This window comes from Anthonomus grandis, chromosome 5 (assembly GCF_022605725.1).
Source record: "Anthonomus grandis grandis chromosome 5, icAntGran1.3, whole genome shotgun sequence".
In the NCBI taxonomy this organism is placed as follows: domain Eukaryota; kingdom Metazoa; phylum Arthropoda; class Insecta; order Coleoptera; family Curculionidae; genus Anthonomus; species Anthonomus grandis.
In genome coordinates this window covers 28,899,577-28,919,782 of record NC_065550.1, presented here as the reverse complement: position 1 = coordinate 28,919,782, position 20,206 = coordinate 28,899,577, and the positions used below count along the sequence as shown (strand labels likewise).

Genomic DNA, 20,206 nt, shown 5'->3' with positions numbered 1-20,206 from the left:
TGTCAAACATGGAGAGTAAATATTTACTTGTCGATGCCTTTCATAGCGCTGTAGGTATATACATATGGGTCCTGCATTAAACTGTTATCATGCTTTGTTATTCAAGCGAGTGCAAATGGTTTCATGTTGTTTTTAAAGTTATAGAATATTTTTTGTATAGGTACTCTACTATAAATTATGAAGTTTCGCTAAAATATATTCTATATTTATTATTCCCTTTAGTTTTTTGATGACTGCTCAGCATCTTATATAACAATCAATTCAATCAGTTGAATAAGATCTGATTTAGTGTTCCAACTTGTCCACAGATACAGTTAGGGCTATCTTGAACTCCTATGTTGTGTAGGTAGTACTGGTGTCACTGGTTGGTTCGCATTTTCGTCAATGTCGTTACAACATTCCTGTTTTTATATATTTTATGTTACTAAATTAAGTTTCTTATCTTGGTTTTGTTTAATTTTAGTGTATCAGCTTCTTTTTTCGTGCCACCAATTATCATATTTTTCAGTTCATAATATCGTTATAATGGATTATGATAAAAAGAGAGAAAAATGGGATGAAATAGTAGGTTTAAGCGCGGGATTAGCGTTTATGTTTCATTCTTCTAACTTACTGTGCTTCCTTGTCCCTTTTCCTCAGAAAATTTTTTCAGATTTTAATGCTGCTCAGAAGAAGCGACGATATATATAGGGTACTACAGAATAAGATGCTAATCAATAAGGGTGTTAATCCTTAGATAATTTTAAGAAGAAAATTTCAAATAAGCTACAGTGTTAAAATCTTAAGCAAATATCGTTTCTTTATCATAATTTTAGTAACCTCCAACTTATTTTAATGAAATTTAATACACTCCAGCCTTTTTTTGATATAGGAGATTTTTTTAAAGTTACCCATTCATTTTAGGGCCAATTTAATCTCTTTACTTTTTTTGTCTGACATGGTCAGCTTATTCGTAAAAAAAATTAAATTTAATTACTTCATTAACATGCATAGGTAAAAATATAAACATATGTATATGTATATTATTTTAACATAACAGTGTAACGACTCTAATTCTAGAAGGCTAGCGGTACTTTAATTTTAAATAGTTGTTAAAAATTTCATACAGGGTATCCCAAACTTGGTGACAGCTTTCAAATCGGTTTTTGTTAAGATTTTCAATTGCGTCACTCTGTATACCTACGGAATTTAAATATAAATTTATTACTTTATTACAAGTATGTTAAAAATCTAGGCCGTTTTGAAGATATTTACCAAAAACGAGAAATATGGCCATTTTATGAGTATCTACAGCCCAAGCAGCACAGATATGCTTGAAATTATCATAGCACGCTATACAACATTATCAAAATGTCATTAAACTTGGTCTTATAAGTATTTATATATATAAGCTCAAAAGGGACCTATGCTAATAAAATATTTTCATTTCATTAGACTCGTTTAATAGTTTTATATAAGATTATAAAATCGATTCCAGTCCATAATAAAACATTTAAAAATTATTTTATTAATATAATATTATTGTTTTATTACTAACTTTTAAGACTTTATAAATACAATTATAAAATATAAATATTTCAATCAATACAATTTGTGTTGGGCTGAGATTATTTTATCACACTCATGAAGACTAATAAAATTAACAAAGTTTATAAGCCCCATACCTTTTGTAAAAAGAAAGGTAAATGGCGAAATTAAAAACAATATATACTGAAGACGTATTTTGACCGTACACCATAATGTACGTACACAGTACCTGCCCCAAAAGAAGTATTACCAAAGTCTATACATTTGATCATAGTTGAAATACATATATATATCCTATTTATTGGACATAATAAAAGGACACGAAGAGTATGAGTCAGCTGTGTCTGAATTTATCTTGGAGAAATATGGGGTACCATAGGGAACTGTTTCAGGGCCATCGTTGCTTCTTCTGTATTTAAATCATATAGTCAAAGTTGTAAAAAATAGTAAAATTACATTTTATAACGATACAATAATATGAGCCGTCGGTAGTAATATCGAACAAATGCAACAAGATATAAATAATGACTAGAGTCGAGTGTTTTTATAGCTGTGTAGAAATAGTCTTAGTATTAATGTCGCAAAATCGAAATTTTGTGTGTATGGCAAACAAAAATATTAAGTTTAGTGAATATAGAAAATTTTAATATTAATATAATTATGATATATTAATTGGTTTTATATCTCGAATAGGCATAAATTTACCAACTTATACGAAATTATATCCAATTATGAAATAGCTGATTTTCAGATAGTACAAAACAGAGCAATGCGCCCAATCCTGAAATGATTCCATGATTTTATCCTAGTCAATCGATGCAACACTTGACAGTTGTCGAACAGTATTCTGAATAAAGGTTTATTAGAGTTTAATCGATTGCCAAAAAATATCTTATAATGTAAAAATTTTAATGCATTTAAAAGATTAATTAAAATTTATGTATATTTAATATGAAATATCTAGGATATTTAAAAAACTTCTTTTCTTGTGTGGTAAAATGTATTTGGGAGAAAATATAACTCATTTATAAAAACTTAAAATATATTGATTATAAAAAGAAAAGAATATAAAACAAAACATGATTATGTCTAAAAAACATAACAAACAATGAACATTTATGAAAATTTAAAAAAACATATATTCTTTGCAACCATTGTAAAATACACTCTTCAATTTTCTTTGTGCTTCCAATTCCTGCTTGTAGTGCTGCAACTTAAAAATAATATTTTAAAATAAGCAAGTGATCAATTAAATAATGTATTACTATTAAAATGAGTAAATATGCTCTTATCAGGAATTGGGCTAGATCGTAGAAATATCGTATGTGGTTTATGCATGAGTTTTTAAATGAACATTATAATAATCATTGGATAGGGCGTCGAGGATCAAAATAGTGACCACCTAGATCCCTAGATCTAAGCAATCTCCTTTTTTTTCCTGTGGGACATCTTAAGACGCTGGTTTACAGCACTCGGTACATACCAAAGAGGAGTTAAGAAGGAGTTAAGAAACCGCATAACAGCTTGTTGTGACACTATCAGAAATACTGCAGGCATTTTTCAAAGGGTACGAAAGTCAATAAGGAGAAGACCTGAAGCATGCACAATAGCAAGTGGTGGCCACTTTTCAACAACTAATCTAAACAATTTTTATTTTTGTTCACATATTGTTCTTTTAATTTAATGGTAAAATATTGTCTGTACATAATTATATTTATTTAAAAAAAATAGATTTAATTTTTTTAAATAAATAAATTGATCATGCATAAAATAATTATTTATGTAACAAGTAAACACTGTGTGTTTACAAGTAAACACTAAGTGTTTACTTGTTACATAAATAACTAACAAACATTTTTTTCTACTATCCTGCGTAAAGTACTCACCTTGCACACTTTCCAGGATTTATAAAGTTTCATTTTTGACGCACTAGTACCTAAAAAGTAATTTGACATTTAATTTATAACTTGTCAACAATTTTTTGACGCGTTAGTGCGAAAAGTAATTTGGTATTTTTGATTTTTTTTATCTTTTCTTCGGCAGTAAGAATTTTGTACGTTACATGTGTAAAATCCCCTTTTTTATTCACGAGAATTGTCAAGTTTTCCATTCATAAAAAATGTATCATTTTACACAGTTGTTACATAAATAACTATTCTACTACCGAAGAAAAAATATTAAAAAAGAAACAAAAATACCAAATTACTTTGGTAATCTTTTTAAATACATGTATATCCTATAATAGTGAAACTTTATGAACCCTGGGAAGTGTGTTAATTGAGTATTTTACGCACGGCAGTAAAATAGTTATTTATGTAACAAGTGTGTAAAATGATAATTTTTTGATGAATGGGAAACTTGTCATGAATAAAACAATGGCATGACAATTCCCATGAATAAAAAAGGGGATTTTACAGGCGAGACACATAAAAAAAATTTCTACTACCGAAGAAAACATATTAAACATATAGACTCTTTTAGGCACTAGTGCGTAAAAACTGAAACTTTACACACCCCAGGAATTGTGTAAAGTGAGCACTTTACACACGGTAGTAGAAAATTTTCTTTTTATTTTTTTCCGCGAAAAAAAGTCCATTCATAATAGTTATTTATGTAACAAGTGTGTAAAATGACCCTTTTTTGATAAATGGGAAACTTTTTAATTGGATAAAAAAGGGGATTATACACACGTGTAACATACAAAATTTTTTCTACTTCCGAAGAAAACATTAAAAAAAGTCAAAAATATCAAATTACTTTACGCACTTAATTGACTTTACGGTAAAAAAAAAGTCAAAACATTTGTTGACAAATTATAAATTAAACGTCAAATTACTTTTTACGCACTCAAATAAACGTCAAATTACTTTTTACGCACTAGTGCGTAAAAAACTTTACACACCCCGGGAAGTGTGTAAAGTGAGCACTTTACGCACGGTAGTGGAAAAAGTATTTTTTTCTTTCATTCATGAGAATTGTCGCATTCGCCTACGGCTTTCCCATGGGACTTTCCCATTAATCAAAAAAGGCTCATTTTACACACTTGTTACATAAATAACTATTTTATTTGACAGAAACGCAGTGGCGTAATATAATATAATATGTTTCAAAAATATTTAGTCCGCATTTCTGCACCACTGTTTAAACTTTAAAAAGAATATCAAACCTTGATACTCAGTAGGTGTGTGCGAAATGTCATAAACATCTCTAGAAAGTTATTAAAGTTATGATGAAGAAACGTTTTTTTTTAAGATTTTAACACCTTTGTAGCTCAAAAGTTATGTGACCTTCTCTTCTTAAAATTACCTAAGGATTAACATTCTTAAGGATAAGCATCTTATTCTGTAACAATTGTACGATACTTGAAATAAATAAAAAAGCTCAAAACATTTGGGACACCTCATATAGGTGTGCAGGGTGAGTCAACTAGAACACGCTGTGTTTTATAACCTTCAACTGGCTCACGGATAAGGGTATATTTTTTCAATTTATTATACCGCATAATATGTACATATTTATTTTTGGGTAAACGTGGAGAAGCATATTATGGATAATTGCTGTTCATACTTGTTGACTCACTTAGTACATAACAAACCCCAGTAAATCCCCCTTACCACCCACCAAAACAAGTATATTCTAATTTGTGCATGTTGTTGCATGTTCGATGTACCACAATCGCGCAGAATCACCGAATGGACCCTGGTCGCCCCCGAAGATCTCGCCGATTACCCCCAGGCGAACAATCAGCGTACGCAACTCACCGTACCGGAGCGCAGGTACAGTACCCCAACCTCACCCAATCATCATCATCCTCTCCCACCAATGACCCACAACTCTAAAAAGTACTACAGCGAGACGAACGTGATCCCCAAAGAGTCACTACTGCTGGTGAGTCAGAGAAAAGAGTCGCTAGTGAATCAACCGTTGCTGGAACAAAACGAAGATTCGTTGTCACCCGATGTGGAAACAGTACCGTTGAGGAAGGAATCACAGGCGAATCAGCCACTGCTGGAACAAATCGAAGAATCGTCATCACCGGAAACTGAGATGAAACTGTTTGAGATCGCTGTGATGGTGTCGTATAAAGAAAACGGAACGGTTAATGTGATGCCAATGAGAACCGGGGGGAGGAACAGGGATGATTCTGGTAGATTCGTAGACGCTTAAGTCTTTTGGTAGATTATGCTGCATGGTAATGGGTTTCGCGACTAAAGTATAAAACGACGTAAATCAAGACTCTGTTTGCAGGATTAACGGGCAACCGATGAACATTTACTACAAGAGGGAATCGTGCAGGTCAGACATTACCACGACCAGTTTTATGAACGGGAGCAGTCAGGGGTTCAATCGCAGCCCCTATTATCACCCTAAGCCCCAGCAACAGCTGATCATTTAAAATTTATTATGTGTTATTAATGTTTCATAAATGTCTCTATGTACTTCTCGGTGAGCTAAATGATTTTTTCGAAATGTGGCAATATTATTCTCCTGCCGTTGTACTGTCGTCGTATTTTATATTAAAATATGTGTCGTCTTTTCCCAACCAAATAATTTTATATATACATGTATTTTTTTTATTGTAAATACCTATATGATTTGTATAAATTATAATGAGTTCAAAGTTTTGTTATGTAAAAGAGTATATAACTATTTAAAGACTTTTTCCAATTATATTAATATTAAATGTTTTAAAATGTGTTTTTTTTATACAAGTTTTCGCTACATAAACATGTTTGTCGCAATTTAAGAAAAAAAATGTGTCAGGTACACTTAAACGGTACCTGAAAAGGCATGGAGAATATGATTAAAATGTCCAATGTTTCATGAGAAATTCAAAAAGAAAACAAACATTATTCATAAAATATTTTATTCATTCTTCCCTTTTTCATCTTATCAATCATTCATCTTATGGAAAGTAACCAAATTATTGTTGGATATTTTTTTCCTAAAAATCTTATTAGCGTTTATATGAAAATAAAATCGATAAAATCGTTGCACGAGTATTCAAAAATATAGATTTTTGTAAAGCTTTAAGAGCATCAAGATCAAGATGGTTTCAATCCGTTGACAAACTGTTCAATAACTCCTAAAGGTCTGTATTTACAAGGAAACTTGTATTTTTGGCACAGAAACTCATCAGCTTTCATATGAAACTAAAATCAATAAAATCGTTACACGAGTTTTCAAGATATTTAGATTTTTCTAAAGCCTTTGACATTCTTTAAAATTCTTTAAAAACCACTAACAAATCAGTCAATAACTCCGGCTATATTTACAAGGAAACTTGTATGGACTGTTTGAGTCTAGAAACTCGTCAGCTATAATATGAAACTAATATCAATAAAATCGTTACACGAGTTTTCAAGATATTTAGATTTTTCTAAAGCCTTTAACACTAGCAATATTCTTGAAGTCCGTTGACAAACTAGTTGGTAACTCCAAAACGGCTGTATATATCAGGAAACTTGTAATAACTTTTTTGATAAAGAAACTCATTGACATTCATATGAAACTAAAACTAATAAAATCGATACACGAGTTTTCAAAATGTTTAGACTTTTATAAAGCCTTTAACAGCATCAAGATCTGCATTAATCGGTTTACAGACTGCTCGATAACTCCAAACTGGCCGTATGTACAGGGAAACTTGTAAGGATCTTTCTGTTAAAGAAATTAGTCAGCTTTTATATGAAACTAAATAATCAATAAAATCCTTAAACGAGTTTTTAAATTATTTAGATTTTTGTAAAGCCTTTCACAGGCATCGAGATTCTTTTAATCCATTGACAAGGTAGTCAATCAACTCCAAAACGGCTATATTTATAAGAAAACTTGTACGGACGTTTTTGGTAAAGAAACTTCAGATCAGATTTCATATCTTTCCTTTGCCGTCAAATGGCTTCTCCAACTGAATATTTCATTAGAATTTCTTGAGTGCCGAATCCAATGGCAGAATGCCAAAGCGGAGCATACGCACCTATGAAATCAAGGCTTTAAAGCTTCTTATGTATCAATAAAATATCGACTTAATATAATTGAAGAAAATATTTAATTATTAGTAAAGCACCTTTTTATCTTTTTTTCTCCCTTTTTCTTATTGGCAAGTTATTTGTCTGGTTTCAATGCCTTCCATAGTGCCGAATTTAATAACGGAATGCCATAACTACTTTCGTATGTTTACATTTTTAACTCTTCAAATGGCTTTTCCTAATGAATATTTTAATAACATTTCTAAAGTGCCGAATCAAATTGCAGAATGCCAAAATCGCTAGATTGTTAACATACTAGTCAACAGCCCCAAAAAAATCGCTTTTTTCACGCTGAACCTTTTGCCATCATTATCCGACTTGTTTACCATTCGGAAGTACAGTGAACTCCGGTTATAACGTACCCTCTAGGGTAAATAAAATTAGTACTTTATAACCGGAGGTACGCTATGAAAGAAACCCATAAAAATAAATATGTAAAGATTTATTTGTTTTAATTAAAGGACTAAATTAACAAAAAATACATTCTAAGTATTAAATACAAAAAAAGATATAATCTTAATATGTAACATATAACATTGAAATAGGATACATATACATATGTAATCAAAATAAATCTGTACTATTAGTTACGATTCTTCAAAAAAATAACGTGTTATTTTAGTTTGCTGATTTTTTTTACACAATTTGAAATTCTCGAAGTGCTTCTCAACTTTTAACAAGGCTTGTAAAATTGTATCATCAGATCCGTAATCAGTATATTGTAAGAAATTCGTAACAGTTTTAATTGCACAAAGTGCTTCACAATAACTTGGAATGGGTTCGTTCACTGGTCCATCATCATCGCCGCTTTCGTTATCGGAACTTAAATCATTCGATGAACAGTTTGATTCTATAACTTCGGCAATAATGTCGCAATCCGTTAAGGTCTCCATTGCTACCAGATTATCGTCGATGGTCGTAAAATTATCTAGTTCAGGAAGCTATTTTTCTACAGTAGTTACGTCTTAGCAGTGATTTTGCAACCAATAACTTAGCGGAATATCCCACTCATCATCATCATCAACACTTTTATATTTTTCGTACCACTGATTCAGAGGCAAGTCATCATCTGAATCAAACTCCTCGATCGATTTCACTAGACCAGCATGTCGAAAGCAGTTTTGAATCGTTTTTTGCGAAACCTCATTCCAAGATTTCGCAATTATTTTTATCGAGTCTAGAATTGTTAGATTGAACGTTTCCTCACTATCCAATGCTTGAATTAGGCGATACATAAAATATCTACAGTAATAGGTTTTCAGGCATTTTATTATGCCTTGATCCATTGGTTGTATGACAGAAGTGCAATTGGGAGGCAAAAATTCTAATCTGATATTTGTCAGATCTACATTCTTTGGATGAGCTGCACAATTGTCCACTAGAAGCAATATTTTTCTTTTTTGACGTCTTAGTTTTTCATCCCACTCTTTCAAATAATTAATAAAAATGTCTGAAGTCATCCATGCGCGTCTATTCGATTTATAAATAACAGGCAGGTTTTTAATATTTTTCATGCACCTCGGTCGCTCGTATTTACCAATGACAAGAAGTTTACATTTTTCACTACCTGTCATATTTGCACAAACCCAAACGGTGTATCTTAGCTTTGATTGTTTGCCTCCCACACACTTTTCTACTCTAAATTTCAGTGTACGGTCTGGAGTCATCTTGTAAAATAGTCCGGTCTCATCCCCATTAAAAATATCTTCACAGCTGTAATTTTGTGCAATACTTGGCCATTTCTCGGTTAACCAGTTCACCACAGCTTCCCTGCTAACATCTCCTGCTTCACCGGACACTTTGCCGACATTGATGTTGCGACGAACTTTAAAACGCCAACCCGTAGAGCACTTAAAATCTCCACCGTGTAATCTCTTAGATAAATCTTCCGCTTTTGCTTTTAAAAGTGGTCCACTTATAGGAATATTTTCGGTTCTTCTCACCTCAAACCATCGAATAAGAGCTTGATCCACATCTAGGCGTACGGGATTCCTAATTTTCTTAATTCTTTGCGATTTATTTTCACTTGCTTGCTTGATTTTTTCACGATTGCTCCAAATTGTAGAAACTGTTGTTTTTGCCATATTTTTCCTTCTCGCAATTTCCGATTTGTTATGCCACTTTCAATACTTTTAATGATGTCTATTTTTTCTTTCAAATTTATAGCTCTGCGCTTATCCGTCATTTTACCAAAAAAACTACTAAAAGTCGCACTCGCACCATAACACGCAATGTCCAATCTAAAACTACCGGTCATCTCATTTTGCATGTTCTATAAAAATTCTCAGAGTCGAGAACTGGAAATCCCCGGCGGCCTCGGTGCCAACGCGCGACGACAGAGAAACTTCTCAGATTAATGGGAATCCCCGACAGAGGTGGAAAATTACTCTGCTTATAACGTACCTTTGTACGTTGCAATCGAAAAATTACTGTCAATCGGGCAAAAATATTGAACGTTATAGCCGGTGTTAAAATTTTAGTTGGTACGTTATATCCAGTAAAATGAAAAGACTATCTGGGCGGGTTCCGAATTATAAGTACGTAATAACCGGAAATACGTTACATACCATGTACGTTATAGACGGAGTACACTGTATTTCATATTGCGGTACAGAATGGTGTTAAAAAGAACATAAGGGTTGTGCATATTGCTTTGCCACAAATGCTCTTCTTCAACTCTCGTTTCAATGACCGATTTTTCCAAAATTATCCGCGAAAATACCGTCAATTGCTTATTCAGATTTTGCACAAAGCCTCGGAACTCCTCATCAAAGAATATGTTTATAACATATGTTCTTGCAACTGCTTCTGGATACAGAGACATAAATATCAGATGAATATGTCGCTAACATTTCAAAGAGAGAATCAGTTTTTGTTGACTATTTCTCAGATGCTTCCATCCACGACCGCAATCCATGAACTGCTAAAGAGGAATTAAAAGTTAGAGGCCTGATTTACTTATGTGCCGATAAAATAACCTTTGATATAATTATGAATTTTTATTACCCTATCATCTTTCTCTCTTGCTTGTGTTAAACTCTAAAACCTCACTTTTTTGTCTAATCTCATTGCAATTTGTAGGTGCGGAATTCAATGACGTAATGTAAACAGGCGTTACACTTAAAATATATTTATATCTACTCTAATTAACACACTGAATAAAGATAAAATAAGATGCGATCTCTACATGGACCATACCTTCTAGTGGCCTCTGCTACGCTCTATTTCATTAATATTCACTTGAGTGCTACACCTACCTACTTTTACTTTCATTTATTAAATAGTTTCTGCCATTCATTATTACTACTTAAGTGCCGAAATCAATTACAGAATGACAAAATGAAGCATGCGCACTCATCAAAACAAGTCTTTAAAGCTTCTTATGTATCATGTAAATACCGATTTCATTTCCTTAAAAAAATGGAACTTTGCTCGTACAATGATTGAAATGAATATTTAATTATTTGTAATTGGTCCTTTCGTTCTAATGCCAAGACTATCTCTCTCTCTTTCTTTCGTGTGTAAAACTGGAAGAATTGGGAGATTTCAACGTGTCTCATTTTGTTTGATCTCCATTGGATATACCCTTAATATTACATTAAATAAAAATCTAAAATCGAGAAAATTGTTACACAAGTTTTGGTTACAAATTCACAAGAATAAAAATTCGAATTCAAATTCAATCCTTGCGAATTTGTGACCAGATATCGTGAATTAAAAGTGATATTTTGTGGGTCTATTGGTCAATTGTTCAAGAAAACAATTATATTAAATTCATCTTCAGGACTACAATAGTTAGAAAGAAATGGTGTTTTACATTTTTTTCTCATAAAATGACGGTATGCATGTTTTCAAAAACACTTAAATAACAATTTAAAAACGTAGATGTTACAATGAAGAGATATTACAATTAAAATATAATGAAATATAATAAAATATATAAAGTGGAACAAACTGGTAGACTATTTATTAAATTTAGTACTAGCTGTAAAAACTACATGTATGGATATGGTAATAAATATAATTTAGGCTTCACTGTCTCATCTGTCTAAAGTTAACAGTATAACGCTTTTTAATATGTAACATTTTACATATGTTGCGTTTAATTAATAATTTTTGTTTGGTTCGGAATATGTATGTTATGAAAATCGAAAGAATGATCCAATTTCCTAATATGTTCATCTAGTTCTGTAGGGTGAATAACCTTTTTTCTTTAGGACATCTCTTTTGGGTTCCTTAATACGTTCTTCGAGATATCTACCAGTTTCTCTTACATAATTCTTGCCATAGTTATTGCAAGAAATTTTGTATATAACAGCTGACTGCAAATACAAAGAAATTTTACTTTTATTTTTGCTAAATAATCTGCATCCTATAGTATTGATATTACTGCAAATGATTTTAATTTTTTCGCAGTTGAGAGTATCCGTTAAACTTTTAATATACAGAATCCTAAAGTACGCTTACTTTGTGGCTCTGGTGATGGTTAACGGATCTGTAGTAGGGTCGCTGTACAGTATCTTTCCCCATTTCTTTACATCTATTGTAGAGCCCTAAAGATGAATTAAATATAATTCGAAACGTTGGCCAGAAACAAATAGTTTTCTGTAACAATTAACCAATATATCCATAAAATAATACTTTTAATTTAAATTTTAGTTTGGGATTCGTAATGCTGTCGTAAAATTTATATTTAATGTCTAAAGACAAGAATTGCATTCTTAGGATGTGGTAGGTAAAACTTAAAGCCAACTGCTACTACAAGAAGTCCTCAAACTGGTAAAAACAACTTATCATATATTTTAACAAAAGTATCAAAAATACATATCACTAGCAAATACTCCCTGGTAAAGCGCCCCTACTACAAAACGGGAAAATGATTGCCGCTCCGCTGCTGCGTTGCCAAATTAAGTAAACAAATAAAATAACGCGACTGCTGTGCGCTAACGTAAAAATTTATAACGCTCCCCTCGGTTTCATTCTGCTCCTCCGTTAATTCCGGACTGGATAATGGACTGATACTGATCCCGGAATGCACGGAAACATCTTCAGGTGGATTTAACAGTCCGACGGTACTCCTGACGTAATCCGCCACCCTGGCCCGCATGTCCGGATCCATATTCACCGCCAACTCGTCCTCTATCTTTTCCAAGTCTTTCTGCGCCACTCTCGGAGGTTTTTGTTTCAGAACCAATATGGTCGGATCACTGTTCGGCACCACCGTGATTTCTTCTAAAGGAAACACCCTGGATACTTCGTCGTCTTCCAGATTTATAACGAACACGCTGTCGACCGTTAAAATTAGGGCGACGGCAGCGAAAATCGACGTTTGCGTGATGCTGGTTGCTTCAATGACCAACAGAATCGGCGTGGTGATTACGTCGACGAGTTTCCAGGGATATTTCAGGGTGGAATTGTTGGACAATTGGATTTTCAGGATTTGAGGACGGGCACGGGGATCAGGAAGGGGATTCCAACCGGCACCTTGAAGCAAACCTAAAAGAAGAAGTGGGATTTAATGATGGGTATTTAGAAAAAAATATAACCATAGATTGGGTAATTACGTTAAAAATACACTAACCTTGACCGGTCATAGCCACAAGCTCCGCAGCTCCGCTAAGCGGTTTCGTAATCACACCCACCAAACCCAAACCGACTCCGGCCGCTATGGATCTTGGTGAAGCCCCTGAATTAATCATGGATTGTAAGGGATGGTGGGCTATGCCCCCTACAGCCCCCAGGAGGCTAATTCCAAAGCTAGTCATCCCCTGAAAGAATAATCAAATCTTATACAAACAGGTTTTACTTAGTTGCAGTTGCGAAAGTTAAAAGATAAGCAAGAGTCTTCCTGAATAAACTAGTAATTAGAATAGAGAGATTCCTTGTCATGGTAAACACGTGATTCTGAGTAGAGGAATGGCAAATTTTTAGCAAATATGTATGAAGCATAACGAAAACATTCCCTAAATGTTAACAGATATTTATATACATGTATATTGACCAGGTACATTGTTTTTGTATAGTTTTGCATGTATTTATTTTGCTTGTATATTTATTTCTATTTTTATTTTGTGTGTTTTGTTTTGTTTTTATATGTTTTTTTTTATTAGCTTTGTCTACAAAATTTTGTAATTTTTTGACAATAGAACATATGATTGATTGATTGATATTTCGGAGTATTTTACAAGATGTTTATTAAATTTTACAGGCAATATCGGTTTTACCTGCATAAATCCCTGGGCGACCCCTTGAGGTCTCTGCCTCCGCTGTTCTTCCGTCCTTTTCTGATGTTCCTCGTCCAGCGTCAGTCTATCCAAATTCCTGGCCACGCTGGATGCCAATTTCGTTACCGATTGTAACGTTCCAGCTGTAACGTGTCTCATAAGGGAGGCCGAGCCCGTGGTAATGCCTATGAAACGTTTTAAATAAACCACCTTTTAGGTTTTAATAGGTTATGTACCTCTCAAAAAGGCCATAGGTCCCTCCACGAGACCTCTATATGGTAAACTAACGAAATCCCTAAGTCCGGTTCCCATTGCTCTGGCCAACCCGCCGGGGCTTCCCAGGAGCTCTAGGGAGCTCACTACCCAACCGGCTCCAAAGATGGCGCCGGAGAGGTAGTGCATCGTTAGGGCGTGGCCTAACCTAGAAAAATGTTAATTTCAATTTAAAAACTTTCTCTCGCCTTTTTACGTGGTCTGTAGGTAGCTTAATGGATTGATTTAGTGTGGATATTTCTGGCAAAATATGACAACAGTGCATGATCAGTGCTAAAACATCTATATTTGGGACCTATGTAAGTACAAATTGATATAGTCATGCTTTACGGTAACCTACTTTTCAAAAAACTCTAAAATAATAATATTATTATTATTATTTATTTTATTGGATAACAGCCAAGAATTTACATTCTGTATAGCTCTATAAACTAAGTAGGCATTACAATATATTTGAATAAATCTCCAAATGTCAGCTTCCAAATTTAAACACTAAAAATGTCCAATGTATCCACACGATTCTTGAAACAGTTTACAGAGGGAGCAGTTATGACATCTACGGGTAACGAATTCCAAACATCAAACACTCTATTAGGCAAAAACGTTTGACGTGTTTTTGTTTTATACATCTATTTTTTTAAATTTTGAAGTGTGACCGCGAAGTAATATATTAATTTATTTCAAATAGTTCGTTTAGATCACACCCAAATAATTATACATGATTCTGAATATAAAAATTAAATAACCACCAAGCTTTCGTTTATCAAAAGTTAGCTAGTTTGCATTTGAAAGTCTCTCGCTGTAGGTAGGTTTTGGCATACGCAAATCATACGTAGATCGTGTAACGCGTCGCTGCAACAATTCAAGTAAATTTTTGTCGTATTTGTAAAATATAGACTCCTTAGAAAAGTTTGTACTCTTAGGATATGGTAGTCCAGGTTTAGGTACAGAGGTCTTAAAAATTGAGCCGAATTAATTCGTTGAAAACCACTAACACATCTTGAAAAAACGTGCTTTTCGAAAAGCCCTAAAATGCCTATTTAAAACCTATGGATAGAGTTAAACTTTTAGGTTGTGCTAGTGAAGGTTTAGGGCTATTGGTTCTTTTAGTATGACAAATTCCCAAAATGTACAGAAAATCTCAGAAAATTTACCAAAACGCATTGAAAATAACTACAATTTTCAGAAAACTCCTTTGTGAAATACCCTAAAATTCAGATTTAGGGTCTATGGACAGGGTTGAACTTGATGAGGTAGTTGAAGCTTAGGGCTAACTAATCTGTTATTACACAGATTTCCCTAAATACATAGAGTCTCAAAAATTGGGGCCGAACTAACCCAGCAACCACAAGTTACAAAAAAGACTAAAATTCATATTCATATTTGAACTTTTAGCATGTGGTAGTTAAGGCTAAGGGCTAATTAATTTCTTACAATGATAATTACTCAAAATGTACAAGGATTCTCAGAAAATTGAGCTAAACTAACTCATTCAAAACAACTACAATTTTCAGAGAACTGCCTTTCAAGAAACCCAAAAATTCATATTTAGGACTTATGGACAGGGTTCAACCTTTAGGATGGAGAAATTCAAGGTTAGGACCAATTAATCTCTGGAAACTAAAACTTTTCAAAATATACAGGGAGTTGCAAAAAATTAGGCTACTAGCCCATTGAAAGCTACTACAAATAGCAGAAAACTGTTTTTTTAAAAGTTATAGAATTCATATTTAGCGCATACTCATATTCATTTTGAGTCGGAGTTGTACTCCTTGAAAGTGACGATGAAATGTAAGCTAGAGCTACACTGTCTTTTAATACAAATATTTCCCACATTGTACAGGAAGTCTCAGAAAATTGAGCCAAAACAACCCACTGAAAAGAACCAAAATTTATAGATAATTTTTTCTTCTAAAAATAAAATTTGTTCATTCTTTCCTTATCCCTTAAGCCATTTTCTTGTATGTATTTATTACTAACCATTAACGAGTTAACATATGTTATATTATATAATGTAAATATGTGCCAAAAATATCATAAGGATATTTAGAATATATCAGGAATATTCTTTCAACCCAATATTTAACCTTATCAATGACCCATAATGCTTACTTTTACATTTTTCTATTTCTTGTATGCTAGAAAAGAATGAGATACTAGAAGTATGTGTAATAGCAGGAATTTATATTTTAATCCCTGCCAATTCATTTTGCGGAGTACATAAGTAACTAAAATCAAGTAAAAGTAAACTAATTTATGTTTTGTTTATACATACTCATTTAAATTACGAAATCATTGGTAATTACATTAAAAGAGTGTTAACTATTAATATATCTAAAAACCGTTATACCTATACTTATGAACACAATTAAAATAAATAATTATTAAAAGAGAAAATAATCAATATCTAATCTAAAATAAAAGAATTAAAAAAGCAAAAGTGAAGTAAAAAATTATCAGTTAAGGCTACACAGTTAAGCAAATAAAAATATTAAAATAAAACAACAGTTCCTTTTAAATGGTTGCTTAATTTGTTCAATAGAGGAATTAAAAAAGTCTATATAAATTTTTTTTTATTACATTATTATACTCTTCTACGATTTAGTTTACTGGTATATTCAATGAGTTTTATTGGTGAAAAATAAGCCATAGTTATCTATTCTTAAGTGTATCTTTGGAACATAAAGTATTATATTGTTAGTTGTTAAGTATTATATGTAATTTATAACATAATATATGTTTTGTCTATGTATTAAAAAAAAACAGAATTTACTAGACGGTCTAGACAATATTATACAGGTAAAATGGGGATATAGAAAATAAGAAGTGGAATTATGCAATTTTCATTTATAATAGTCAAATAATGATATATTATGTAATATTTAAAATCTTTTAGAAATATTTAAACTATTTCTAAACATTGGAAAAGTCAACATATTGCATTTTCCTCAACACATCTTAAGTACTGCACTTTATTTGCAAAAAAAATTTAATTTATAAATCTTATATTTTGCAAAAATTTTGAATAAAAAAATATTGACTATGAAGTACAGGGCAATGGTAGCACCTCCCTTTACTCTAAAATAGAATTCTAACATAAGTTACACAAGTAATCTTAGACTTCATTGAAAACTAATACAATTTGCAGAAAACTGCTTTTCAAAAAGCCCTAAAATTCATATTTAGAACCAGTGGACAAGGTGGGACTTTTAGGATAAGGTAGTTGATACTTAGGGCTAATTAATCTCTTATTACAAAAATTTCTCAAAATATACAGGGAGGAGAAACCGAAATTTCTCAAAAAACTACTCTTAAAAAACACTAAAACTCACTTTAAGGCCCATTCAGTGGCGTGCAAACAATGTAGGCAAAAAGGCATTGCCTACCCTAGCAATATTTGTAAAATTAGAGAAATAAATTACAATATAATATTCACTTCTTCCTTTTATCAAAAATATCAAATATCATTTTCATCTGCATTATAAAGCAAACGCAACCATTTCCAGGAATCCAAAATAGTGCAATCTTGCTTTTAAGCGCACTTGCTATTCCCCATGTAGGTGGCCCATATGCGGGCTTCGTAAGGTGGACATTGCCTTGATAAGAAAAATATATGGAGATGCGAAGGCAGCACCTATTATAGCGCTTATACGCGACAAGCGAACGAAATTAATTAAATTAGATTTTGTTCTAAAAAAATTACCACGTGTAGTACAGACTCGATGGGTCTATAACTCCAGAACTGTAAACGTAATTTTCAGTGAACTTTTTAATTTGAAAAACCTATTTAATGATATGCTTGAAAATCAATCAAACTGGGATGAGGAGAATCTTTCGGCAGCTAGTATTGACACTAGAAGATTTTGAATTCAATTATTTTTTGGAAATTTTCAATCAAACATTTATTTAGACGGATGTACTGTATAATATATATAATACAGTCGAAACTATCTAATATTGGCTATTGTATTAAAAAAAAATGAGAGTTTCAAAGCATTTTTGGAGAATTTCTTCATAGAATTCGAAAAAATATATAGTAAATGTGCGAATGCTTATGGCGAACGTCGAAGAAAACGAAATATGGATGATGTTAAAACGCATTACAAGCGAATTTTCAGAGAAATAGTTGACAACATCAAAAGCGAAATTGATGATCGCTACAGGGAAATTAGACTATTAGATTTTTTCCGTCTTTTGGATTCTGATTGTTTCGAAACTTTTAGAAATAAATTTCCAGATGAAATATTCAATGGATTAAAATTGAAATACGGACAAAAGTTTGATTTTGAGAGATTGAAAAATGAGCTTAATTGTTTGTATTCATTATCAGAATTCAAAGGCATAAATGCTTATGAAGTCATACGTTTTTGCCAAGAAAAAAAATGTGCGAAGTGTTCCCTCAATTAATCAAATTAGCAAAATTAATCGTAACAATACCCGCTAGCTGGTTGACTTTTTATGAGGATGTTATTAATGCATTTTTGGTGAAAAATCGTCGTATTGAACTAATTTATAAAAAATGATTGTTTCTGTTTCTCAGTTAGTCAGACATTTTTAAATAAATTTGTGTAAATAAAGACAATGTTCCACTTCATCAAGAAAACGATTCTTCTCGACGATTTTCTAATGGTAAGTACATTACAAAAAATTATGCTACCTTATTGCCTAGTGCCTACCCTACTCTTAATGCCACTGCACGCCACTGGGCCCATTGGACAGGGTTAAACTGTTAGTGGTATTTCAACCCTATCACATTTATACACTTTTTCGCACACCTAACCATTCAAATCCAATTACCTGTAAGACGAAGTAAACAGTCTTTTCCTCTCAAACCTTGCAAAATTCAAAGGACTCTGGTCCAGCGCGATGTACAGCTTAACCGAACTATGTACAGACAACAGCATCGATACGGGACTAATATACAGCGATTTTATTGTTAACGGTGAAGCCAAAAGGGCGCACTGCCACTGTACTAATTCCGGTACATTTACCGCTATGGTGTTGAACCCTGGAAAGCGCACAAGAATTATTATAACGATTATTAACATTTTAGTACCACTAACCAATTTTCCTAATTTGTGTATGTTTCGGCCATATAACTAAATCGATAATATTCAAGTCTTTTAGGTAATTCATCAGTCTGGTAACATAAATGTCTTCCACGTAACAGGATATCGGATTGATGGACAACTTCAGGGATTTTATACCCGTATGACATTTGGAACTGGCCAAGTGACTTCTCCAACTTTCCAATATGAACTCGGCAACTATTAAAGCGTTTTCATCGGTATTTTCGGTTAAAGTGCTTATGGGTACACTGAGGATGTTGATTTTCTTGGGGGGTTTCTTGTCTTGACCCACCAAAACCACTGGGAAATCGAACGATTCTCTCGCGTACAGTTGGTTGTCTAACTGGATGTCTGAGAGGGTCACTTTGACTTTCATTTGCTAAAATTCAAATGGGGTGAAAAGAGAAAAATTACGATTATTATTGTACATTTCAGAAATGTATCGAGTAATAAATAATGGGGAATTGTGTCCTCCGTACAAGTAGGTAAACTTTTTGATCTTAAACATGTTAGTATTTGCTATTCTGCCTTAATGTTAATAGTATTATAAGAATATTAATAAATAAATAGATATTCACACCAATTCCATTTGAAAATAAAGGAAATCCATGCATTAGACGCTTCTTTATTTACATTCACAAGTAATTGTTTACATTACATGTAACTTGAGTCATAAGTCCACTTCTAGCGCTCAGGTCAGCTTGATTTCAATTTTTAGATGTCTTTGGAGTGTTTTTAAGCTTTCATTGAAAAAATCACAAAAATCCATGCACTAGAAGCGTTTTTATCATTATTTTTGTAAATTATGTTTAAGAGGCAGTTCAGGCTTCAACTGGAGGCATAACTAAACTTCTAGTGCTCAGATTAGCTTTTTCGTTTTTTCGGGGTGTTAAGCTTAAACTTTAATTGAACAAACAGCAAAAATCCATGTAATAGAATTTTTTTTATATAACTTTGTGAAAATCAGGTCCAAGAAAAAAGAAAGTTTTAAGTAACTGAAGCCGTAACTGAAATTCTAGTCCTCAGATTGCCTTGATTTTTATTTTAAAAGGTTTTTTTGGGGTGTTCTTTAGCTTTTATTTAA

The 20,206-nt window shown here is 32.5% G+C and overlaps 3 protein-coding genes across 7 annotated transcripts in view; 1 reads left to right on the top strand and 2 right to left on the bottom strand.

Moving 5' to 3' along the window:
• LOC126736685 (diuretic hormone receptor-like) overlaps positions 1–6,221 on the top strand; it is a 221,939-nt gene extending 215,718 nt beyond the window's left edge. For 2 of the 5 annotated variants that reach the window (XM_050441180.1, XM_050441182.1), the window contains exons 11-12: positions 5,211–5,719; positions 5,776–5,915. In XM_050441180.1, the coding sequence (XP_050297137.1) occupies positions 5,211–5,694 (484 nt within the window). In that variant the 3' untranslated portion in view covers positions 5,695–5,719; positions 5,776–5,915. Of the gene's footprint in view, positions 1–5,210; positions 5,720–5,762 lie in introns of all 5 variants that reach the window. The other 3 variants (XM_050441183.1, XM_050441181.1, XM_050441185.1) reach the window with 3 other exon arrangements.
• A 2,300-nt stretch (positions 6,222–8,521) lies between these two features.
• LOC126736766 (tigger transposable element-derived protein 4-like) lies at positions 8,522–12,086 on the bottom strand. Its single transcript, XM_050441297.1, has 2 exons — positions 12,024–12,086; positions 8,522–9,556 (listed from the first exon to the last, which is right to left on the bottom strand). The coding sequence occupies exons 1-2, from the start codon at positions 12,084–12,086 to the stop codon at positions 8,522–8,524; spliced, it is 1,098 nt and encodes a 365-aa protein (XP_050297254.1).
• Positions 12,087–12,336: 250 nt separating this feature from the next.
• Positions 12,337–20,206, bottom strand: part of LOC126735914 (intermembrane lipid transfer protein VPS13B) — an 88,436-nt gene continuing 80,566 nt past the window's right edge. The window contains exons 54-59 of the mRNA XM_050440037.1: positions 19,117–19,501; positions 18,851–19,061; positions 14,017–14,201; positions 13,781–13,965; positions 13,138–13,324; positions 12,337–13,052 (exon numbers count right to left, since the gene is read on the bottom strand). Of these exons, the coding sequence (XP_050295994.1) occupies positions 12,418–13,052; positions 13,138–13,324; positions 13,781–13,965; positions 14,017–14,201; positions 18,851–19,061; positions 19,117–19,501 (1,788 nt within the window). The 3' untranslated portion in view covers positions 12,337–12,417. The remainder of the gene's footprint in view (positions 13,053–13,137; positions 13,325–13,780; positions 13,966–14,016; positions 14,202–18,850; positions 19,062–19,116; positions 19,502–20,206) is intronic.